Consider the following 26489-nt stretch of genomic DNA (forward strand, 5'->3'; position numbering starts at 1 on the left):
GTTCATAGCAGCATTGTTTGTAATAGCCAGAACCTGGAAACAACCTAGATGCCCTTCAATGGAAGAATGGATGAGGAAAGTATGGAATATATACATATTAGAGTACTACTCAGCAGTAAAAAACAAGAACTTCTTGAATTTTGCATGCAAATGGATGGAAATGAATGTATTTAAAGACCTTAAATGTACATGAATAAATAAATGCCCTAATGAAGATGATGAAAACACAATAAACAGTTAAATGAAATAATTAAAAATTCAAAATATGTAAGTAGAATTTAACAGGGAAATAGAATCACTAATGAAATTCAAACTGAAATAAAATTGGAATTAAAAAATTTAAGAAGGCAAACAAAAACCTCAGAGGTAAGCCTCAGCCTCCCCAACAGACTACAAGACATGAAAGAGATAATCTTAGATATTAAAGATAAGGTAGAAGAAATGAATAGCACAATCAAAGAAAAATGCAAAACATGAAATTCTTAATGAAAACTCACTACTTAATGAAAAATGGGCCAAAGCAGAAATCAAGAATGAAATTGAAAGCATTTTAGAATTGAATAAAAATGGAAACACAATGTACCCAAACTTATGGGACAAAATGATGCACCTGAAAGCTTTAGAACAAAAAGGAGTAATAAAACCAAAATTGAGTAGATGGCAAATAATCAATAAATAATCAAATAATCAAAGAAATACTCAAGTATAGTTCTGAAATCAACAAAGTAGAAATAACAACAAAAACAATGCAAAAAATCATTAAGAATAATAATTCCTTACTAAGTCATCTAAAAGAAAGTAAATCCAATTTAATAAAATTAGAGATGAAAATGGTACATCATAACAGACACCGAGGAAGTTTGAGAATCTTCAGACATACTTTAAAAATCTGTATGATACAGAACTGGAAAACCTAAAAGAAATGGATTACTTTCTTGATATATATATGACCTACTAAAGTTAAATCTAGGTCAAGTAGGCAAGTTAAATAGACCCGTAACCCCTACAGAAATAAAACAGTAATACCAATAAAAAAAAAAACAAAACTCTCCCAGACCATCGGGTCAGATGGATTCAGTGCAGAATTCTATTCACACCTTCAAAGAAGAATTAATGCCAACATTCCTCAAAAATATTCCACAAATTAGGAAGTACATGAACATTTCCTCATTGCTTTTATGAGGCCACTCTTACTCTGATAAAAAAAAGACCCAATCAAAAAAACAAGAAAAGAAGAAAATTATAGACCAATATCCCTCATGAACATAGAAATCTTCAATAAAATACTTGCAAACTGAATCCAAGAAGACCGCAAAAAGACCACCCACATTGATCAAGTTGGCTTCATCCCAGAGATGCAGGGATGATTCAAAATTCATAAACAAACAAATGTAATCCACCACATAAACAGACTGAAAGATAAAAAATCACATGAGCATCTCATTATATGCAGAAAAGGTCTTTGTTGAAGTCCAACATCCCTTCATGATATAAGTCACAGAGGGACTACATAAACAAAGGACACACCTCAACATAATAAAGGCAATTTACAGTAAGCCCATAGCCAGCATCACCCTAAACAGAAAGAAATTCAAAGTATTTCCAATAAAATCAAGAACAAGACAAGGGTGTCTGTTCTCTCCATACCTATTCAATATAGTAACTGAAGTCTTAGCTAGAGGCAATGAGACAACTGAAGGAGATCAAGGGGATACAAATAGAAAGGGAAGAAGTCAAAGCATTTTTGTTTGCAGATGATGTGATAGTATACATAAGTGGCCCTAAAAACTCCACCAGGAAACTTCTACAGCTAATAAACACCTTCATCAAAGTAGCAAGTTATAAAATTAACTCACAAAAAATCAGTTGCTTTCTTATATACAAATGAAAAACACTGAGAAAGAAATCAAACAAATGATACCTTTCACAATACCCTCAAGAAAGAAAAATCTGTAGTTACCTCTGACCAAGCAAGTAAAAGACTTGTATTATAAAAACATTAAGATATTGAAGAAAGAAACTGAAGCATTCAGAAGCAATCTACAGATTCACTGTGATTCTTATCAAAATTTTAATATAATTCTTTATAGAAATTGAAAAATTAATCTTCAACTTTATATGGAAACACTGAAACTCCAGGATAGTTAAAACAGTCCTAAATAATAAAAGAACTACCACCATCCCAGATTTTAAGTTGTACTTCAAATAAAAACAGCATGGTATTGGCATGAAAGTCAACACTTTGACCAATGGAATTAAACTGAAGATTTAGACATTAATTCACATACCTATGAAGCCCATTTTTTACAAAGAAGCCTAAAGTGCACCCTGGAGAAGAGACAACATCGTCAACAGATGGTGCTGGCCAAACTGGATGACTGTATTTAGTAGGATGAGAATAGACCCACTCCGCACAAAATCTGCAGCAAATGTGTCAAAGACCTCAACGTAAGAGCCATGACGTTAGAGAAAGTCAGGGAATGAACTTTTAACTCATTGTCAGAGGAAAGTACTTTGTGACCATGGCACTGATGATAACCCAGGCAGTGGGACTAACAATTAATACACGGAACCTCATGGACCCTGGAAAGCTGTATGACAAAGGATACCATCATTTGGGCAAAGTGGTAGGCTACAGAATGGGAAATGGTCCTTATCAATTATACATCTGATAGAGGTTATTATCTAGAACATCTAAGAACTAAAAATACTGACCCTTAAGAAAAGAGAGAACTCAACTGAAAATGGGCTACAGAAATAGATCTCCTGAAAGATGAAACACAAATTTCTGGTAAACAAAGACATTTTCAGTATCCTTAACTATCAGGAACATTCAAATTAAAACTACTTTGAAATTTCATCTTACTGCAGTCATAATGGCCATGATAAATAAAATAAATGCCAGTATGTGCTGGAGAGAATGCATGGAAATGGTAACATTCAGGGCTGGTGGGACTGTAAACTGGCACAGTTACTATGGAAATCAGTGTTGTGGTTTATTGGGAGGCTGGTAATCAATTTACTTCAAGATCCAGCTATACCACTCTTGGGGATATATATCTTACTGCAGAGATACTTGCACAGCCATGCTTATTGCTGCTCTGCTAATAGTTGCCCCAAATTGGAAATAGCCCAGATGTCTATCAATTGATGAATGGAGAATAAAAATGTGGTACATTTACATAGTGGGATAATATTAATCTCTTAAGAAAAATGAAATAATGAAAGTTAGAGGTAAATGGATGTAGCTAGAAAAAATTCATCCTGAGTGAGGTAACCCAGGTCCCCCAAAACATATGCTTTTTCTTATATGTGAATATTAGCTTTTAAGCCTTTAATATGTGTGCTGTAACTTATATAACCACAGAAGTTTGGTACCCAGTAAGGATGTAAGGGGTAAGAGAGGATCTCCCAAGGAAGTGGAAATGGATTATATTGTCATGGAGAGAGAAAGAGGAAACTAGAACAAGAGAATAAGTAAGGAAACATATGGAAGAGGAGGGTAAAGGAGGAAATCTAGGGAGAAACATCTAATTCTAAAGGACATTTGAAAGACCACATGGAAACCTATTATTGTAGAAGCTTCTAAAACATATACATACATGAAAAGAATATAAATAAGTCACCAAATAATAGGGGAGACAATATCCCATATAGACATCTTATGCCACCAAGTAAAACCCATAGTGCTAGTATTTGCCACATCTTGTTGACTCCTTGGCCAAAGGGGTCACATCACAGGCTATTTGCAAGGTTACTGGTTGCTCTCCTGATGGTAAGGCCCTATGGCTGAAGACATATTTACTTATGCCATTGAACATTGAGCATCAAGCTGGTGCCTACTAGAAGCTTCACTTGTACAGACCAGCAGTACTAATGGTAACTTTGTGGTACTAGAAGTTACTCTGCAGACTGTTAGAGGATTTAAAGTGATTATCAATATCACTCAGCTACAATCCCTGCTACTTACAGTAATGACCTGCCTGTAAGATATACTGGTGCAATAGTGGCATAAAAGTTATTAGAATAAACATCCACTTTCTGATCAGATTTAAGGCCCAATTCATGAGGTGGAATCCATGCTTGACATGGCAAAAATGGCCAAGAACACGAGGCTAAAAAGGTCACAGAACTAGGAAAAATTCTGCTAAAGGAACATAGCAGTAAGACAGCTCCTAATGACATTCTGCTATAACCATCAATCAGTTTCTTGCTCAACCCATACTAGAGAAGCTTCTTTTGCAGTAGATGGGAATTAACACACTGATTCACAACTGGATGATATTCATAGAGTGAGAAACTTTGAAACACTCAGTCCTAAATGGAATGTTTCCATCAAAGCCCTTCCCTCAAGGCTCAGGGATCTATGCATAAGAGGAGGTGCAAAGATGGTAAGAACCAGAAGTGACAAATGACTCCAAGAAAACAGTCTTCCAGACATAACAGTACTGACCCACATATGAACAAAGAACGACTGTGACAGCCCACACAAGGTCCTCATTAGGCTCAAGCCAAGTGGGATGCTAGCATTGAGAGGGAGAAGAGGACATGGGGTCTCATTCCTAATAAAGAAGCTATCTGCAGTTGATACCCACTGGCAAAAGGAAGATCAGTTTCCTTTAATGGAGTCACAGAATATACCAACCACACTTCAGATGAGGCTCTGTACCAAGAAGCAGTTGGCCCACGCAAAACAAACTCAAAGGTATTCTTAAGTCCTTTCTTTGGGCATACTTTTCCTTATTTGTTTTCTGTTTGTTGTGATTTTAATTTTTGTGTTTCTTGTTTTATTGTATTTTGTACTGTATTTTTACAGTAATACAATTCTATTGTATTTATTTTTTGTTTTTGTTAGAGAGAGTGAATATAAGTTGGCTATGCAAAGTATAAAGAAGTGGTGGTGGAGATCCTGAGGGGACATTGGGAGAAGGAAAAACATAACCAAAATATAGTGTATGAATTTTTTTTCAATAAAAACTTGGTAAGCATCCTTAGGCACCAGGGAAATGCAAATTAAAACTACATTAAGAATACATCCTATCCTAGTCAAAGTGGCTCACCACTAGGCATCTAAATAAACACATGGTGTGGGAAGTTCTTCTGTCTATGTGTTGCTTTTATCGGTTAATGAATAAAGCTGTTTTGGCCAGTGGCTTAGCAGAATAGAACTAGGCAGGAAAACTAAACTGAATGCTGGGAAAAGAAGGCGGAGTCATGGAGAAACATGGAGTCACCAGAGGAGAAAGACACGAGCCACCAGTAGTAACCTTGCTGGTAGGCCACAAGTCTTGTGGTAAAATATACAATAATAGAAATGGGTTAACAAAAGATATAAGAGCTAGCTAGCAATATGGCCTTGTTCTACATGTGCAAGAAATCTAAAGAAACTGAATAAGTACTATCCAGTATCTCACAACCAATTTTGGTGTAGATGACTTGTCCTCAAAAGTAAAATAATGCATTCTTAAGTACATAACACTAAAAATCTTAAACAGCATTGAAACTGTTTGTATTTACATGCAAAATAGAGAAGGTGCCTGAGTCTCTGTAGATTTGTTCTACTTAGTATTCCTTATATACTTCTGGAGGGTAATGATTCCACTTTTAGAATTTTTTTCTTGAAAATTTTACTTGGTTTGTATTTTGTATTGCATTTCAATATAATTTGAGCTGGATACACAACTCATTCCTTACCCCATCCTTCATACTTTGGTTGAGGAATATAAAGAGCATACATTTAGAATAATACTACGATGATTTGAATGAGAAATATACACCATAGGCTCTGGCACTTGAAAACTTTGAGTTGGTGCTGCTGTTAGGGCAGGGTTTGGGAAGATGCAGTCTTGAGGGAGGAAGTACATCACTAGGAACATGGTTTGAGAGGCGATACCGGGCTTTGCTTCCAGGTATCATCCTCTGCTTGATGTCTGGAGTTGAAGATAGGATCTCTGAGATTCCAGCAGGCACGTCCCCTCTACCATTATTGACTTTCCTTCTGGAATCCTAAGCCAAAATAAACTCTTTCTTTTCTGGCATTTTATCAAGCAACAGAAAAGTAATACAGAAGTTGGTAGCAGAAAGTGAGATGTTTCTGTTAAGAACTTTTTTTTTTTTTTTAATTTGGAGTAGTATAGCTTTAGTGCTATTCTATTCTACTAGAAGCCTGAATGACAGCGGTATTGAAATCAATGCTTGACATTATTAAAGAATTAATTTTTTAAAACATGCGAATAAAATTTCACATCAGCCAGTATCTAGATTTTCACCTTAATCTGAGTCTTATCAGGTACAGAGGTATCAAGCAGGGTATATCTATCTGTTGTGTGCCATTTGGCACCGGTTGCCAGGGACAGAGGAATTCTATAGGGGCAGAAGCAGCATTTTCCTGGTATTTAGTTGCCAGCTGCTTTGTGGAGTTATGTTTCATTTTTTTGTTTGTTTTCGTGGCACTGGGAATGGAATCCAAGGCCTCAGGCACAGGTGAGCAATGTCTACGTAAGCTACAACTCTCGCATGAGATTTATTGAGCTAATTTGAGGTGTAGCATTTTAAATGCAATGCATAAACCCAAGGACAGAGAATGAGAGCACTTTTCAATATATTTCCAGAGAAAAAGTGATTTCAAGCGAAGACTCATAAATTTCATAATGTTAAAAGCATTCTAGTAGACATTTTTAGTACCAAACCATTTTGATAGTGGGATTTAAGAAATGTTTTCTACGACTTATACTACCTTTGTGACAAGTGTGTTAGGCAAACTTGCTCACTTTTTTTTCAAATAGAAGTAATTACTATAGCATTTTGTGCTATCCACAGGGATTCAGTAAGCAGCTCAGAAATTATTGGTAAGAATATCTGGGATTGAATAAACATGTCACTGTATATCCAATATTCTTTAACAGTGATACTTTTCAATGTTTTATAATCTGTTCATAACTGTTAATAGTAGCTCAAGTGTAGCTCAATTTCCATTTCAAAACTCTAAAAAGCCTTCCTGGGGAGCCTGAAAGGGGTGATTTAACTTAGCAAGGAGATGGTACATTTTAAGAGACAATGAGATAGGTCTGTTTCCAAATATTTAACTATATTTTCTTGCCTACAATGTTTTAAAATTCCACAGCAGAGATAAGAATGATCTACTCTGAATAGTCATGGAAGAGCTATGTCTAATGCAAGTGTGTTAGGTTGGGGCACGTCTCCATCAATTACAGGTGGATATAAGTGGGTGGGTGAAGATACCAGGCTTAAAGGAAAACTGATGACTCAAAACTGCAGAACTGTTAACAAGCCATGTTATGCTTTGAGCAGAGCTCTGTGCCTGCACAGCCACACTTTCCCCTTCTGTATCAGAGCTCACTCACTCCTGCCCTGCTTCCTGTGTCTCCAGCCACAGCTGCCAAGTCATGTTCTCAAGTGATCAGCTGAAAGTCAAGGAGTCAGACAAGCTGAGCCAAGTTCCTGCCTGTTCTCTAGGACTGGAGTTAGTGAGTCCCAGCATCACACATGATTTGTTGAAGAACTCCTAACTCCTGGGTGATGGAGAAGACACACTTAGAAGTAGAGACGGTCCTTTACTGGTGCGATGAAGTGTTCAATACTGGAAACTGAGATGCATACCACTCTATTCAAACCACCAAGATGGTATGAAAAATTAGGTTTTGTATCTATCTAAATCAAGCAGTGTGTAACCAAATCAGGGATATTCTAGGGATATTGGTTTATCTAACCCAGGAAGATGATGACTTTAGTATCCCTGGAAGACACCCAGAGGGTCACATTTGTAGTTTGAAGCTCTTGGTGATGACAACCTGGGGAGCGCTATAGAGAAATGGGAGTAATCGCGTTTAAATGCACTTTTCCTGCTTGAAGGTACCTGTTCTGAATCAGTACGGAACCCACTGGTGATGTGGCAGAAGGAAAAACAAGTTCTAACTCGGTTAAGTATGATTGGAAGGGATTTACTAATAAGCTTGCTTAGAAAGTACTAAGTTACACTGGAATAAGAAATTTAGCTGAAAGGTTCTGCCTCGATTGTTGTTCAGATATAAGTTCAAGATAGGTAAGACGCTAACCAGTTTCTCCTGGACTACAGGAAAAGATAGAAAATGAATTGAAGTTCACACTTCTGACTTAAGTTTGGATAAGGTCTGTTGAGTTCTGCTTTACCACAGTCTGTTCATCAAAACTGCTTGTTCTTATCTGGGAAGGTAAACATTTGCCAGACAGCCTCAAGGAAGGGCCAGTGTTCCACAACTATAGGTCTTGAGAGCTGATTCCCACAGCTCTATGAATAAGTAAAAGGCTTTGTTAGTGGAAAAATGTCTTATTGATAATTGCCCAGAAAAATGTAACTTCTGGCAGGAAATCTAATAGTCACCTGCAGGTGAAAGCTTATGCAAGCTTATAACCTGTGTCTCTGTTGAGCACTGACTAGGACCCCAGTAGTAAAAACTCCTTCCTTTCTCTCCCTCCCTCCCTTCCTTCATTCCTTTCTGCCCTTTTTAAATCTCTAGATGCCCGATTGGGTTGGAGGGAGGGTATTCTCCCAGACAGAGCCTTCATTACCTGATATTGTCTGGGACAATGATTCCAGGCCCTGGAGTTCAAGTCCTCAGAGAATGTGATACCTTAAAGGCCCGGGTCTCGCGGTCATGAGTTTAAGAATGGAATCTATGCTCCACAAGAAGATGAGCGCAGGGGTGGGCTCACCACCATTGTTTTCATTTGATCCTTCTAGGTTTCTCTCAGCACCCCCACACCCTAGCACTCACCTCTGCCTGCCAGATGGGGTTCACAGTGTTGCCTCTGATCGTGGATCTCCTCTCTTGCCCATGATGAGGGAGGGCTGGAAAGATGCTGTGTTTCCCAGGCTGAATGGAAATCTTCAGATAAGGGTCTGGGTTGAAAAACATCCCCTTCTTCAACCCCATGGCTTGGAAATCTATCAAATAAATGACATTTTATTTAAGTATATTTTAGTGAGCTTGAGTACCTACAAGTCCTATACAAGGCCAGATAATCCGAAACATTGATGTGGTGGTTTAAATGAGAAATGTCCCCCATAGTTTCAGATATTTAAACACTTGCCCATAGTTGGTGGTACTCTTTGGGCAGGTTTTGGAAGGTGCAAGATGTCACTAGGGACAGGCTTTGAGAGCCTCACCCTACTTCCAGTCCACCCTCTGCGTGGTGTTTACAATTGAAGATGTGATTTCTCAGCTTTCTGATCCATCCACCTACTGGCATTCCTCCCTGCCATAATGGATTCTTTTCCTTCTAGAACCATAAATTTGATATAACTCTTCTGTAAGTTGCTCTTGGTAATGTTATTTTTTTTACAGCAATAGAAAAATTAATTGATATACATTTGAAACATTTTTTTTACAATGTTTAGACTATTTTTCATCTCATTACAAACAAGGACTGGTGTGTATATACACAGAATTCCATTTGGAACATTTCTGGCATATGTTAAATTGTATTTGGGAAAGAAATCCTTGCTATATGTCAGTTCAACTGGTACTGTGGATACTTTATTTTTCATGAGAGGACACTGGCCCTGATTGGACTGGGTTTCCAGTGCTCCACAAACAGATTAAGAGGAAGAGAATGAGTAAGAGGTTGGGTGTCATCAAAGGTGGTGGACATGGAAGAAAACTAACTGGAAATATGTTAGATAAAAGATACAAAGTTTCTCACAAGGTAAAGACATAAGAAAACCAAGGGTAGTAGTTTTATAATAAATGTGGCTTTCATTGAGTAAGGATAAATTGAAAAAAGGATTTGAAAGAGCAGAGATCCATGGCAGAAAAGTAAGCACAACCTCCATGGAGCTAGACTTCTCAAAGATTAGAGTTCTGGGAAACCGTGGGGTCAGGAAGAGGAGACCTTGGCAATCCACCTGTCTAACTTGAGATGTTTGATTATAAGTAATTTCATGTTGTAGTGGGAAAGTTTATTTTGAATGCATGTTCTTCAGTTCTTCTAACTGCTTCTTCTACGTAAGTTTCTAGTCAAAATTTCCATTATTTCTTCATGAAAACTATTTCCATCCTGATGTTTCTCAACCTCCATGGCTGCCCAGTTGGTTTGTTAGAATCCCTGTCTCTTATACTCAGAGCTGACTTGTGTCTTGTCAGCTTCATGGTATTTGGGGGGCTTTGCTTAGTGTTCTTTCTTGAGTCTCTGTTACAAGTTTAAAACATGGACCAAAACTACCATGGTGATGAAAGGGTTGACCTGCCTTACGTGTCCTGATCACACCCATTACTGAGAGAAGTCAAACAAGGAACTCAAGCGCTATCAGAGGCAGAAACCACGGAGGAAAGCTGCATGGCGGCTTGTTAACTCTAGCTTGCTCAGCTTGGTTTCTTAGACAGCTCAAGCCCACTTGCCCAGGGATGGCAACACTCACAATGCATCATTCAGCAAATAAAACATTGCCCCACAGGCTTGGCCATAGGCCAGACTCATGGAGGCAGTTCTTCAGCTGAGGTTCCTTCCTCCAAGGTGACTCTAGTTAATGTCAAGTTGAGGAAGAATAACCATCACCTTTAGTTATGGATTATGTGACATTTTTCTTGTTTATCTTTAAGGCATGGAGTTAAATGAACATAGATAGAAAATCTGAATACTATGTATCTGTGACCTTTTCAGGCTTTCTTCTTTAGCTGCCAAGTTTATAGTCCTGTTCCATATCATTGCTAGAAATTTTCATTTTAAAACAATTAAATTATATACTATGGGCAACAGGAGATGATTCCACCTAGAATTAACCTGGTTTTGAGTCATGCTGGGGCACAGAGAATTGTTTCCTGTTATATCTAAGAGACTATATCTGTGTGGCAGAGACAAAATGGGGACCAAGGGACAGACAGAGATGTCCTGTCTCCAGTCACACCGTTTTTGGACCTCAAGTTGCCACTGGAGTTTTGGTCACAGAAAATTACTTTTAGTTTCTGGACAATTCTTTTGTGATATTTCTTGTTTCTACTGTTTTTAAAAGTAGGTGCAGAAATTGTTATTTCTTAAGCATTTCAAAAGGAACATGAAAATGGCAACCCAAGAGTTGCAAGCCTTTTATCCTGGTAAAATAAAATTATTAAAGTTTCCCTTCTTTGCCTTTTTTTCCCCTCCACCTAAATAAACACATGATAATATTTTGGACACACACTTAAACATGCATTTGCCCTATTGAATACATTTCAACTTAGAAAACCCCAGGTGATAATCCTCACGAGACCTCTGATCCATGGCACACACAGCATGGAGCATTGATTTGATGAGCAAAGGCTGCGGTTTTCTAGTTGTGGTCAGTAGAGTTTGTGTTTTATGCCATGTGTTCTCTTGAAGTTGAGATGACTTGTGTGAAGGACTGAGCCTTGTGTATCATTTTACCCAGAGCAGCTCAGTATTCTTTCACACTTCTAATGACAAAGTAATTTCAGGCTTACCAGAGTTCTGTAAAGAAGGCAAAGATTTCCTGTAATTCCTTACCTAGTTTTCCCATTGTTAGCATATTACAGAACCATCATAAGATCATGAAAACTAAAAAGTACCTTACTCTTTGATATTCATCAATTTCCTCCAAACTGAAACATCCCCCGCCCCCCGAAGGGAAGATGAAGGGACACTTAGGAAGTAAAAACCTTACAAGTCCTGTAAGGCTGAAACATACAGGATCCACAAGTTCCCCACCCGGAGATCACAGGAGTAGAAAACAGCTGTCCAGAGAAGAGCATCTCTGCCCAGGGGGGCTTCCCGGAGAAGACTCTCTGATACGTGTTGCCTGGGCATCCTATAGTGCAGCTGTCTTGAGCTGTCACCCCTGACAGGGTAGGCTTTCAGCGACACAGTTGCCTCTGAGCTGTCCATGCTCTTTTAAGTGACCCCAATAAGCTTCTTCAGTTGCCAATCTGACTCCATTAAGATGGCTACTTTGATCTGTAATCAATCTCCTGCCAGGGTTAATAGATCTCTCTTCACATCTCCCCAGGAACAGCTTCACATAACACTCCACTATTCATTTTTTAACTTGCCTAAATTAAAACCGACCTTATTTGGATTCCACTGATTTCTTTCCCTGCACGAATGTAGTTTTGACCAACTCGGCTTCCATCTGCTCTACTGAGGTGGGCTGACTGCAAGTTCTGTTTAGGACTGGATGACCACTGCTCTCACCAGGCTCTCTTTCCCTTGCTCTCAGCAGACTCTTAACGCTGCTACCAAGACAACAACCTTCCTTCCTACAAGGTCAAAACACTCCCACATTTATGACTGACTGAATTTCCATTATTCTTGCTTATTTAAGTGGGAATTGCCCAGATGCTTTTTATTTTTACTTCACCTCCACAGGTGAGGAAAAGGAGGCACAAAGAGATGGAATAACTTGAAGCTTGTAGGTTAGAGTCAGGTGACAGTGGTAGGTATTCTTGTTCCCTGTACGTGGTGGTTTGAATGAGAAAAATTCCCCAAAGGTACTTGAACACTTGGTTCCTAGTTGGTGGTGCTGTCTGGAGAGGGTCACAGTGAGGCGCAGACTTGCTGGAGAAAGTGCATCGCTAGGCATGAGTTTGAGAGTTTAAATCCTTGTCCCATGTCCAGTTCCTCTGGCTTCCTGCTTGTGGAGGGTGATGAGATTTCTCTGCTTCCTGGTTCTCTCACACAGCCCGCTATTTGCTGGCATGCCTTCAGCCTGTCATGATAGACTCATAACCGTCTGGGACTGTGAACTAAAAGAAACACTCGCTTTTTAAAGTTGTCATGGTGTTTATGACACCATCAGAAAGCAGCTAAGCTCTGCATAAGGCTTCCAGGTGAGTAATACGTACCTGAGAGAGAGAAGCTGATCAGCCTCCTACTTCCTTGACTTTGCGCAGTCTCTTCAGAGCCAATGCCTTTGAAAATCTGTAAAAACAAGGAAAAATGGAAGACATGGAAAACCAACATCGGAAGAGATACTACACTGTAGTAAGGGGCATTGAGATTCTGACAAATGCAAATCAAAACAGCTCTGAGATTCCATTTTACACCTGTAGGAATGGCCAACATAAAAAAACCACTGATGACAACTTATGCTGGGAAGGTTGTGGGGGAAAAAGGGAACACTTCTGCATTGCTGGTGGGAGTGCAAGCTGGTACAGCCCCTTTGGATGTCAGTGTGGCAATTTCTCAGAAAATTAGGAAACAACCTTCCTCAAGACCCAGTAATACCACTTTTGGGTATATGGCCAAACGATGCTCAATCGTACCACAAGGACATGTGCTCAGCTATGTTCATAGCAGCACTGTTTGTCATAGCCAGAACGTGGAAACAACCTAAATGTTCCTTGACTGAAGAATGGACAAAGAAATACTACACAGCAGAAAAAAAATAATGACATCTTGAGATTTTCAGGCAAATGGATGAATATAGAAAACATCATATTGAATTAGGTAACCCAGATCCAGAAAGACAAATATCATATGTACCTACTCATAAGTGGTTTTTAGACGTAAAGCACAAAGAAAACCAGCTTATAAATCACAATCCCAGAGAACCTAGACAACAATGAGGATCCTAAGAGAGACATGGATCTAATCTACATGAGAAGTAGAAAAGGACAAGATCTCCTGAGTAAATTGGGATCATGGGGACCACAGGAGTGGGTTGAAGGGGAGGAGGGGAGAGGAAGTGAGGGGAATAAAAAAAATGTATAGCTCAATAAGATAAAAATCCTGTACGTATTAGTATTAAAATGTTTCATTGTAGATTAAACAATAAATTTATTGGAATTAGATGAAATAATTCTAAACTCTAAAGAAAAATGAGTTTAAAAATTGCATGAACGGGCTTAGCAGGGTCATTTGCTCTCGGGAAGAAATAAATCTCATGTTCATCCTGTGAACAGAGAGAGAACACATTTCTTTTTGTTTTCTATTCTCAAAAGGCTCCTATGGTGGGTGCTACAGTTTAGACCTCTCTTGCGTTCCCATGATGGCTCTACAGTAAAGGCTTTATCCTCAGTGCATGTGACTACTGGGAAGCTGTGAAAGCTTTAGGTGGTAGACCTAGTAGGGAGATGTTAGGTTACTAGGGGTAGCCCTTGAATCGGCTATTAGGAGGCCAACACCTCTTCCTTTTACTCCCCAGCCATTACGGTAAGAACAATGCTCTGTACAATGTCCTTGCCTTCCATGACATTCTACCTCACCTAGGACCCCAAACAAGACTAACCGTGGAATAAATCCTCCAAAATTGTAAATCAAACAAAACTCTGTTTAAATTCTCCCCACGATGCTAGTGCCATGTCCTGTGTTTCTGTCCATTCTGTCCACCGCCCCAGCCTTGGTTGCTTCCCTTCCAGGCCTGGCAGTTCCACTCACACTGCTTGTTTTAGCTTACCTGACACCTCCTTTTGAAGTCAACAGCAATGCTGCATTACTTTGTTACACCTTTCCTTACATACTAGCACAAGAAGCTTCCTGCTCCAGCCCTGCGGGCTTCAGATAGTGTTATATGGGGTGGGACAGTAACTAGGAGCTCTCAGTTACGGGGCTTACAGTTAATTTACATTTACATTAATGTTTATAACCTCTTGCCACAGCAGCTTCTCATCTACCAAAATAGACGAGAACCTCAAAATATCAAGACTAAATTGCAAGCTAATTTTATAACAGGACCACAATTGCTGCCAATGGCACAAATAAGGGAGATGAAAAAAAACCCTAATAAATATTTAGAATTTATTGCTATTAAAATTAAAGTTTTGGTTATACCAAAGGTGCCTTGGACATCTCATTTTCCTTCCTAAACAACAACAGGTTGATTGTAGTCTAATAAATTAACTCAGTGGTATTTTAGACATGTTATAATGTCTATAAATAGTAACCCTTTCTAAAAAAATAATGTACTACCAGCAATAATCAACAAGAAAGTAGATATTCAAAATTAATTGACCAACGGATTCAAAAAAACTTAGTTACATTTCCTCATTGAAGCAGTGTACTTAAATCCTCAGATCAGATTACCAAAGCTTGTTTTAATTCAGAAGTTCACTGGATTGTACCAATAACTGGCAAATGTTGCAAAATTAAAGCTAGGTTTGGTTTCTATTATAACACTATATGCTCAAAGAAACTACTATTTTTTTTAAAAAAAATGATAAAACACTTAAACTTGTAGTCAGTTGAGAAGGAAAAAACATTTGTTTTTGTCAGTCTTAATGTGCTAGAAATCAAGTAGAGAAATGCAAGAGAAACAACCCTGAAAACTGAGTTTTCATACTACCAAGAAATAAGAGCAAAAATAGCATAACCACCCTAAAAATGAGTTACACATTAAAATTTCCAAGAAATTCCTTTCCAGCACGTCCACTGGACCTCCTCATGCTCAGTTTTAATATCAACATCATGGGACCAACCAACCATTTTCTGATTGCATTTAAGACTTAAACTCTGCAGGACTCAACCTATACTTGGCATCATTATCAGGCTAAGAACCTATGGCCAGACAAGTCATGGGCCCTAGGGGGAGACCCCACTGTTAATGCTCTGTTAAATGGGCGCAGTATTTAACTGATTCATTTCTTTTACACCCGTAGTCAATGTATCTCTCATTCTTCACCTGAGAAGTTTCTATTCCCAGTAGATGCAGTTGATTAACACAGTGACCCACAACTGGCAAAGGTACGGAGAATAAGGGATCACAGCATGCTCAGTCCTAAAGAAAACATGTATGCCATGGCCCACTTTCTAAGGTTCAGGGATCACTGTGGAAGAGGGGGCAACCATGAGGAAACAGTGTCTTCTTTACACATCAGGGAGCTGCACATATGAACTCAACATGATTGTGACATAACATGTAATGTCTATGCAAGCCCAGGCCAGATCAACGCCCAGTATGGAGTGAGGGGCTGAGCACACAATCTCATCCCAAGCTGTGGAGCTCTTAGCATCTGTTAGCTACTGGGACAGGGAGAGTCAGTTTCCTCTACGACGGTAGCTCTTGGTAAGTGGACCACTCTAGAGTGGAAAACCACACATTCAAAAATATTTAGGCAGCAAAAATTCATCTTAATCTGGGTGTGGTGGTGCATGCTTTTAATTCCTGTGAGTAGGGAAGGTAGGGTTATGTAGATAAACTGTGTTTCAAAAATTCCTAGACCTGGATGGAGGGGGGAGGACCTTGGACTTCCCACAGGGCAGGGAACCCTGACTGCTCTTTGGACTAGAGAAGGAGGGGGAGGGGGAATAGGGGGAGGGGGAATAGGGGGAGGGGGAGGGAAATGGGAGGAGGGAAGGAGGTGAAAATTTGTAATAATAGTAATAATAAATCCAAAAAAAGGAGGAAGAGAGACAACAGCAACAAACCCTAAAAACAAAACAAACAAATTGCCTTAAAATAAAAATAAAGACAAAGTTATTAAAATTAGGTGGGTGGGAAAGGTGAGTGAATTGGGGAAGAGTTAGGAGAAACTGGTAAAACTGATCAAAATAGGAAGTATGAAACTCTGAAAGAACTAAAAGAGAAACACTACAAAGATCGACTAGACTGCAGTTTGGGTAAAGATAGCATCTATTCCTGTAGCACTGAGTAGAACCACATAGAAGGGAACAAAAGCTGTGATTTAAATCCTGGCGGCACACTTTTATAATCTCAGCACTTGGGAAGCATAGGAAGAATGATGTATGTAAATCCAAGGCTATCCTTGAATAGTTGGTTCCAGTATAGCCTGGGCTACACAGTGAGACCCTGTCTCAGAAGAATATAATCAACAACAATGACAAAAACAAAATGCACAAAAAGCAAAAACAAAGACAAATCTTGGATCTGGGATTCACTAACAGTGTGGCTTGAGGTACCTGGGACTCACTTGTTAGAGTTCTCATTTATGGAAAGAAAGGAGGTGAGTTTTTTTTTTTTTATCTTTTCTAGGCCTATCATTTCATATGACTGAGATGAACCTGAGGTGAGATAATACATTCAAATTAATTAATTTATTTGTAAGTCTCAAAAGAAATCAAAACATCAGAAATATAAGTATTCAAAATCAGTGAATTATAAATATGTTTCTTAAAGAAAGCCTCCCATGCTCCTACTAAGTATATCCCCATGGAAACATTTTGCCAAGGGAAATCCAGACAGTTGGCAGCTCTCTAACATTCACACGGCCTGTACTCTGAAAACGACAGCTTTTGCTGTCATTCCTTGTCACTAGTCTGAGGTATGTGTGTGTGTGTGTGTGTGTGTGTGTGTGTGTGTGTGTGTGTGTAGTGTTCTTAAATCAACTATCAGTGTTTCTTTATATATGTGTAGGTGCAAGTGCAGACATGTGCATATGGGTAAATGTGTTTGCATACACACATGAAGAAAACAGGAAAGCAAAGAACCATGGGAGTTGGGTCTGAGCAGGAGGGAGAACAGACACTTACAGGAGCTGCTGAGTTTTTGACAGTGACACTGGGGGTTGTGGCTCGCAGGGCTCCGCTCACGCCATGGTAGTATTTGAAGCAGATCTTAGTTTCAGCTGGAAGACAGAAATCAAATGGAGCTGAGTCTTTGAGAATATTCTAGGAAGTCACAGTCATAGCGCAAAGGGATCTCTCCAGCAGAGCAAACCAATTCCTTTCAGGAGCCAGTGTGTGACACTCGACAATGATGGTTTACAGATGGCCTCCTGGCCAGTCTGTTTTTCTAAAACTACATCACAAAAACTGTGTTGGCTTTAACACTTAACATTTAATATATACCCAAAGTTAAATAAATTCACTACTCAAGCATCTTGGCATCCAGTAAAGCAGTTTACTGGATGTTATTACTTTTAAATCTGTATTTCTAAGATTTTTAGAAAGTTTTATTTTATCATTTCCTATCATATAATTCATTGCAATTAATATCTTGATAATTCTAAGAAATACTGAGAGGTTACTAAAATACATAGAGGAAAACCATATTTTACAAACTCCTGTATTTATCAGTGGTAACTTTTTGTATAGTTATAGACTCAGATCTGTCTGCAGAGGGGAGGCAGAAATGATTTGCTTTTGGTCAATCCCACTGGCTGTGTTTGACTCTGCATTCTGTGAGGCAATGAACAAGACACTTTAACTTCTTTTTATCCCAGATTCTTCATATGTTAATGGAACTCACAGTAACATTATCCTATAAGGTATTGGTCGAGCAAACAAAAACACTTAGGGTCCATTTAAGTGTTCAGGAAATGTCAGCGATGGTGGTAATACGAGGACTGAATCGGGATGTGATTCCTTTACTTTCTGACATTTGATTCTGCAGTGGGAAAGATCTTCAAACGCCCACCCTTAGTGTAGGTGATGGTGACTGGTGTGTTTGTTGCTCACTGTTTCACGGAGTGTTTTCTATTCTTAATGAAAATTTTTAGCAGGCTGTGTCTTAGTCATTTCAATCTATGAATTTTGTTTCGGGAGTCTTCAATTTGTAAAACTGCACAGATTTGTGGTTTATAGACATTCCCCCTATTGTTGGCATTATTTTCAAAAATGAAAATCTTTTAGCAAACTGTTGTTCAAGTTCGAATGTATAATGCAGTAACAATTGCTAGTTACCTGTCCAACAACGCTCTCCTTTTCATACTTGATAATAGAATCTCACGTTTACGTTGAATGATAATGTCTAGCTAGAAAACATGAGTAGTTCTAGAATTCTTCCTTTCTGTGGCCATGTCACTTTCCAAATAGCACTTTACACTTCAAGAAACAAATAATGTCAGAGTCTCACCAACTATGGAACCTCAGTGAGTGCTGTTGGACATTACCAATTAAAAATAAACTGAAAATAGAAATGCATTATCAGTATCATTTCATCTACTTGATTACTGGTGAGATTAAACTTTTTTTCAGCTAATTTTAATTAGCTCTTTGAGTTTCTAAAAACCCATTAAGCTGACATTGTTAAGACTTCTCATGACCTGAGTAACTAACTCCTGGGTGTTCGTAAGTTTCCCTTCCCGACTCACTCTTTCCCTGCAGGCACTTAACACATTCATTGGTTGTGTTTCAAACTTTTGGCGAATCATTTAATATCCTAGCTCCATAATATTATCCAAGATATTTGCAAAATGACCCATGTTAGGTCTATAGAGACAAACCCTAAAGGCAGGTTTCTCATAGGCTGGCAATCATGGAGAGCTCTGGATAAAGAAACAAGAATTATGCAGCTTGCTAGTCTCTTGTCAGAGCCTTCAGTACCAGTCTTCTGTCTGTGGCTGTCAGGGAGATCAGCATGCTGGGGAAAACTTTAAGCTAAGTCATATAGAAGGCAGCAGCAGGAATGTGTAGTAGTACCAGTAGCTATCATCCAAGGAAGAAAATTATTTCAGTGCCTTTGAGCAAATGGTTGGGGAACTTGATTACAAACTTGTGTTAAATTCTGTAGTCAGGTTAGAGCTTATTTTGAACCAAGAACTCATGGAACCCTTTAAAGCATGGTATTCTCCCTTTGAAAAGAATTAATGGCAAAGTTTGTGTCTTTTCCCCCCTTAAACATGTATTTTAATAATACATTTCAAAATTTAGATGCTTGATTACTAATGGATTTTCCTTTTACTTAACCTAAATATGTATTAAAGCTTAGGAGTAGGATATGAAGGAGATCTACTAATAAATACCTAAAAATAGCAATATAATATGTTGCTTATATTTAAATTATTTGTTTTATGGCTTTTAAAAAAATCATTTCATTTAAAAAAATCACATTAGACTTCATATTTACTCTGGCTACACTTAGCTGGTCGGTTTATTTGGTTACTCAGCTTTGTTAGTAAAGTATTGGTACTATTTATTTTCATATTTCCATTGTAATATAACATCATACTTTAAAAAAACTTGCTGAGGTAGAGCTTTGCATATATAATAATAAGTAGGCTGTTGTAGAATGTTATTTTGGGTGTGTTACACTTGTTTATTCTACACAACATTTGTTTAACTGTGTAGAGATATGTGTTGCTTTTATTTATGCTGAATTTGTTTAACTGTGATTCTTTGCCTGTCTATAACACCTGATGGTCTAATAAAGAGCTGAACAACCAATAGTGAGGCTGGAGAAAGGATAGGTGGGGCTGGCAGGCAGAGAGTATAAATAGGAGAAATCTGGAGAAAAAAAAAAGGGAGCAAGGGAAGACAAGAGAAGGAGGACTCCAGGGACCAGATGCCCAGCCACCCAGCCAGCCATGCAGTAAGAGTGAAAGTAAGATACGCACAAGTATGAAAAGGAAAAAGGCCAGAGGCAAAAGGTAGATGAGATAATTTAAGTTAAGAAAAGTTGGCTAGAAATAAGCTAAACTAAGGCCAGGCACTTATAAATAATATAAGCCTCCATGTGTGATTTATTTGGGAGCTGAGTGATGGGCCGCCAAAGACAAAGAATAAGAGCAAAGAATAAAAACACCTCAAAATACCAAATAATTCAACTAAAAATGGCGTACATATCTAAACAGAGAAAAACTGTTTAATATTAGTGATTCATAATCTGAATTCTGGTGGTGGCGCACGCCTTTAATCCCAGCACTTGGGAGGCAGAGGCAGGCGGATCTCTGTGAGTTCAAGACCAGCCTGGTCTACAAGAGCTAGTTCCAGGACAGGCTCCAAAACCACAGAGAAACCCTGTCTCGAAAAACCAAAAAAAAACAAAAACAAAAACAAAAACAAAAACAAAAAAAACAACAACAACAATAAAAAACCATAATCTGAATTCTGTATAGTCATAGCAGGAACCAGAAGCTAGGTGAAAATGTGAAGTATCATCAACATGCTAGTGCCGTGCATGGCCAGTTTTGCTGTAGAAAACATCTTGAGAAGATATGGTCGCAGTCATGAAGAAGCTACAGATAACTTAATCGAGCTAAGGCATTAAAGCCTAAAGGACGAGTGCTAATGGATCCTGAGTCCAGAGGCTTGCGAACATGAACCAAGACTTTCACTGGTATTGAAGGGGTATCTTTGTGGACTTGCATGGCTATTTTGCAACTGTCATAGAGATATCTGCTGAAGTCATTGTAAGGTTTCTCACTAAACCTGCCTCTGCTTTTACATGACACCTACGCAGAGGCACCTTTCAGAGTGGAAGCCCTGCACCAGAACAGAAAGAGTACAGCTCTATTCTGCTCCAACCACGTTTGCTGGACCACAGGAATGGTGACGGTACTCACACTCCACGAAGTACGAGCTGGCGTCGATCTTCCAAATGATCTGGCCTCGGTGAGAACCGTTGACTCCACGGTTCTTATAATCCAGAAAGTTTTCAGATGAGACTTCACCTACGGGTGCAGAAGGGAAAAGGAGAGCAGAGAGACACATCAGATGGCAGCATATTCAGGAGCAGCAAAGAAAAGGTACAAAGGATATAAATAGTAACACTTGGGACCACATAGAGAGCAGGTAGTGTTCTAACAATCATCGGAATGAAACATTTGCTTCCACCGAACAATCCTGGCAGATGAATTTACTTAGCTCTTAAACATCTCCAGAAACAGAAAGTTGCAACCATGGACAATCACTGCAACTTATCTTAAATCATTATTGTTTTGAATAATTCTTAGTTGTATGAAATCTGTGAAAGTCTTCTTAAAATTTCTGAATTGATCCTCGTTTGTGAATGAAGAGACATAGAGAGTCAGTCTGATGTTGCTGCCGTCCAGCTCACTCTCCCTCTGTCTCTGTCGTCTCTGTCTCTCATGGACTCTACCGTATACCGTATCTTCTTCATCCTGGCCCTTATAATACGCTTTATTTTTTAATGTACTAAACAGAATCACATGAGGCCATTTTCATAAGATATATACTCTAAGTGTCCTCCCATCCACATCTTGTTATTCTCCACACCACCCTTTGTACTAATTTTCTTCATTCCCCAGTTTGTTTGTTTACTTTTACTTTCATGATATAAAGTCTAGGACCTACAACTGAGAGAAAACATGAAGCGTTTGTCTGTCTGAAACTGGTTTAATCTGCTTGCTTCTTATGATTATCTCCAATTCTGTGTAAATGACATAGCTTCATCCTTCTTTATGGATAAAGAATATCTGATAGTGTTTATAGACCACATTTTCTTTTTTTATATTTATTTATTATTTATTTATTTTTTTATTAGTTGTTGAAAAGAAAAAAAAATTCCGCCTTCTCCCCGTTTCCCATTTCCCTCCCCGTCCTCCCACACATCGCCCCCTCCTCTTCCCCCCTCCCCCTCCCCCCCACTCCATTCCCCCTCCCTCTCGAGAATGAAGAGCAGTTCAGATTCCCCGCTCTGCGGGAAGCCCAAGGTCCTCCCACTTCTATCCAGGACCAGGAAGGTGAGCATCCAAACAGGCTAGGCTCCTACAAAGCCAGTTCATGTATTAGGATGGAAACCTAGTGCCATTGTCCTTGGCTTCTCATCAGTCTTCATTGTCCTCCATGTTCAGAAAGTCCGGTTTCATCTCATGCTTATTCAGTCCCAGTCCCACTGGCCTTGGTGAGCTCCCAATAGATCAGCCCCATTGTCTCAGTGGGTGGGTGCACATTTTCTTAATCCGTTCCTCTGTTGTTGGACACCTAGGTTGGTTCTACAACTTTGCTATTGCTAATAAGGCTGGGATTAGTAAGCACTGGTGTGAAAGTACCTCTGTGATGGGTTGACTTGGACTCCACAGTGATAGACCGTGTCGTATGAAAGCTCTAGTTTTGTAAGGAAGTTTCCTACTGCTTCCTGTGTCTAGAGTAGTTTACACGCTATGAGCAGAGTAGTTTCCCATAGTCTGCAGTCTTGACAATATTTGTTATTTGCTTTCTTGATGACTGTCATTCTTAATGAGTGAGGTGTAATCTCAGTGCTTCTTGTATTTGCATTTTTCTGATGGTCAATGATTTCAAACCTATTTTTTGGGGACGTGTACTTACTTCATCATTTAAGGACTGGTTTTTTCTTTCATTAGCCAGTTTATTATTTAGGTTATTCTGGATTTTGGTGTCTGGTTTTATCTTGAACTCTTTGTACACTATAGATATTAACCCTCTGTCATATGTATGGCCAGTAAACATTTTCTTTTATTCTCTACTTAGTCTCTTCACTTAGAATTTTATCCTTCATTATATGAATATACAGTTTTCTAAGCACAATTTGTTGAAGATGCTGTCTTTCCAACAGTCAAAATTTCTGGCATCTTTGTAAAAAAATTTAGGTGATATACTTATGAGGTTTTATTTCTTGGTCCTTTATTCTGTCCCTTCTATCTGTGCACCCATTTTAATGCATGCCCTGTACGATGCCGCTTTTATTACCATAGCTCTGTAATGCCACTTAAATCCAGGTATGATTATACCTCCAACACTGCTCTTTGTGTTCATGATTGTTTTGGCTACCAAGAATCTTTTGGGATTCCACATGAAACGTATGATTGGTTCCTTAAGTCTAAATCCAGAACCAGAGGTTTTAGTCTATAGTCAGTTACATTTCCACTTGAGAAAGATTTAAGAAGTGGAAATGTAACTGGCTATAGAGTTTAAGATAAGATAAGATATGAGAGGTAATAAGAATTAAGAGAGACAACAGAGGATAGATATTATAGATGTTGGAACCTTTAAAAGGCCTTAGATTGCCGGGCGGTGGTGGCGCACGCCTTTAATCCCAGCACTCGGGAGGCAGAGGCAGGCGGATCTCTGTGAGTTCGAGACCAGCCTGGTCTACAGAGCTAGTGCCAGGACAGGCTCCAAAGCCACAGAGAAACCCTGTCTCGAAAACCAAAAAAAAAAAAAAGGCCTTAGATTAAAGGCTTAACCCTTACTTGGTGTTGTTGAAGAATGGAAAGTAAGAAATAGAGCCTGGTGGAAGGTCTTCTACTGACTGGGGATGTGCCCTTGAAGGTGATAGTGCAACCCTAGATCCTTCTTCTTTATCTCCTTTTTTGCTTTCTTGTCAGAGTGAGTAGCTTTGCTTCCCCAAGTGTTCTCCATCATGCTGTGCTGCCTTGCCATAGCTCCCCAAAGCAACTGAACCAACTGATTGTAGACTAAGACCTCTGAAACAGAAGCCAGGAGTAAGGTGGGTGCCTCAAAACTTTTGCTATGGTACTAGAAAGCTGACTTGCACGCCCTATGAACGTATTTCCTGGTTTGAGCCTTCAAACAGTTCCATGGATCCTGGTTTGGTTCTTGATCCAGAATCATGAGCACAAACATCTCTTTTATTTACAAATAGTTCACTATTTGCTGTCATGTTATTATTAACAGAAAGAAGGGCTTTTGTTTGTTTTCTTTGTTGTAATTTTTGCTACTCCATTTAAAATGCAAGAACACAGAGACAAAAATATCAGAACATGTAATGTTTGAGTGATAATATGTGGGGTGGTGATGTAACTCTGGTATATCATTTCCATAGCAAGTGTGAAACCTTGGCATATTAGTCCCTTTTTTCATTGCTATTACACAGTATCCAAAATAGGTACTATGAGGAAGGAAGAGATTATTTTGGTTCTCCATTACAAGGTACCGACATCCACAGTGGTAAGAAAGCCACAGTACCAGAAGCTCGAGGCAGCTGGTCACCATATATGTTTAGAGTCAGGAAGTAGTGAGCAATGAGTGCTTCTGCTCAATGAATTCTTGCTTTCTCCTTTTTGTTTAGTCCGGAACCCTAGCCCATAGAGAATGACGCTGTTTACATTTAGAGACTCTTCCCATCTCATAATCTAGATAATCCCTCCCAGGTGAGCCCAGATTTTGTTTTCACATTGCGTCTAAATTCTATTGACCTGACTACCAGGACTGGCTACCATATCTGATGCTCTAGTTTCTTTTCCGCTGCTGTGATAAACGCCCTGATCAAACACAATCTGGGGAGGAAGGAGTTTATTTGGCTTACACGTCCAGGTCACAATCCATCACGAAGAGACATTAAGGCAGGGATTCAGAGCAGGAACTCAAGGAAGGCACCTGGAGGAAGGAATCATGGAGGAATGCTGTGGTTGCCCTCTGGCTTGCTCCCAGGCTTTTGCTAAGCAAGCTGGATTATATATCCTGCAGAAGATGGTATACCCCACAGGATGTCAGGCTCTCTCATCAATAACCAATCAGGACATTTCCTCACAGATATGGCCATAGGCCAATCTGACCTGGGAAACTCATTGAGACTCCTTCAGATGACTAAAGGTCTTATCAAGTTGACAATTGAAGCTAACTAGGACACCTGGATTTCATGAAAGAAAATCTCTCTCTCTCTCACACACACACACACACACACACACACACACACACACACACACACACACACAGAGAGAGAGAGAGAGAGAGAGAGAGAGAGAGAGAGAGAGAGAGTCTCTCACCTATATATAAAACATCACATACATTTATGTGTATATATGGATATGTTTTGTGTGTATCTATCCTCTATGATCTGTCTCCTAACAACATTGAGAAGCAGAGATGACACTTGCTTTGGGAAGGACTGTGTTAACCGAGACATCCCCGCCAGCGCTGTGTTCTTTTGCTAACTCATTATAATTACTTCAGTTCTCATGGAACAGGACCAAATAAGATATGGTTTCAGCATGCATAAGTTTTAATTAGTACAATTACACAAGTGTATATGTGTGCACATACCAAAAAGGTACAAGTCACAGGAGCAGTCTCAAACTATTCAATATAAACAATTTGCTATGACCTTTGATCTCATGCAGGTGGAGCAACTTCTAAGGCTTGAAAGAACATGAATCCTCAGGCTCTTGTTGATTGGTATACTTCATTAACGTAACTTTAGAGAAGATTTTGGGATATCTCTTGACATGGAATTCTGAATGCATGAATGTACTCTAATAGTTTTAACATACTCAGCAAATTCTAGCATGGAATTGGCATATCATACTATGTCAATGACTACAATTTACTAAAGCTAAGTGAGAAGACAGCTAGCAAATTATCAGCGCATTATACCTACTATATCTATTTGGCTGTTTTCTGTGATTTTAATTGAATTCTTATTTTATATTTAGTAGGTTTTACTTCAGAATCAAAGGAATTTCTACTTTTAAAAAACTGATAATCCTCACAAGTGTTTTAAAATCTTAGTTAGGGGCTCACGAGACGCGCTGGTTAGCTCACGAGGCACTGGTTAGCAAGCTGAAGACACACTTAGTATCACGAGAGAACTGAAAAGGAAGAATGGGACCTCTTCACATTGTTCTGTGGCATCCATGTGGGCTATGGCTCATGCATTCTTATATATAGACACAGACTGAGACCTGGAAACACACACACATGCATGCATGTATGCATGAACACACACACAATAAATAAATAAACAAACAAATATAATTTTAAGATGCTACATTTTTAAACACTTGGAATATGAAATGAGGATAAAGGAATTTTATAGGTGTTTTCTAAATAACAGCATTTTTAATGGCTAGAGCTATCATTTATACTAATCAAATTACATGTCTCAACCTCAGCAAAAGAGACATAGGTATTACTGAGTCTTAACTATAGATATATAGAGTAAT

General features: G+C 38.9%; 1 protein-coding gene across 6 annotated transcripts in view; it reads right to left on the minus strand.

Moving 5' to 3' along the window:
• The window catches only part of Hecw1 (HECT, C2 and WW domain containing E3 ubiquitin protein ligase 1), a 247068-nt gene that overhangs the window by 79985 nt on the left and 140594 nt on the right, over positions 1–26489 (minus strand). For all 6 annotated transcript variants that reach the window (XM_026788346.1, XM_026788344.1, XM_026788345.1 and 3 more), the window contains 4 exons: positions 21168–21275; positions 17416–17510; positions 12834–12909; positions 8775–8944 (listed from right to left, as the gene is read on the minus strand). In XM_026788346.1, coding sequence (XP_026644147.1) covers positions 8775–8944; positions 12834–12909; positions 17416–17510; positions 21168–21275 — 449 coding nt within the window. The remainder of the gene's footprint in view (positions 1–8774; positions 8945–12833; positions 12910–17415; positions 17511–21167; positions 21276–26489) is intronic.

This window comes from Microtus ochrogaster, unplaced genomic scaffold (assembly GCF_000317375.1).
Source record: "Microtus ochrogaster isolate Prairie Vole_2 unplaced genomic scaffold, MicOch1.0 UNK2, whole genome shotgun sequence".
Taxonomy (NCBI): Eukaryota; Metazoa; Chordata; class Mammalia; order Rodentia; family Cricetidae; genus Microtus; species Microtus ochrogaster.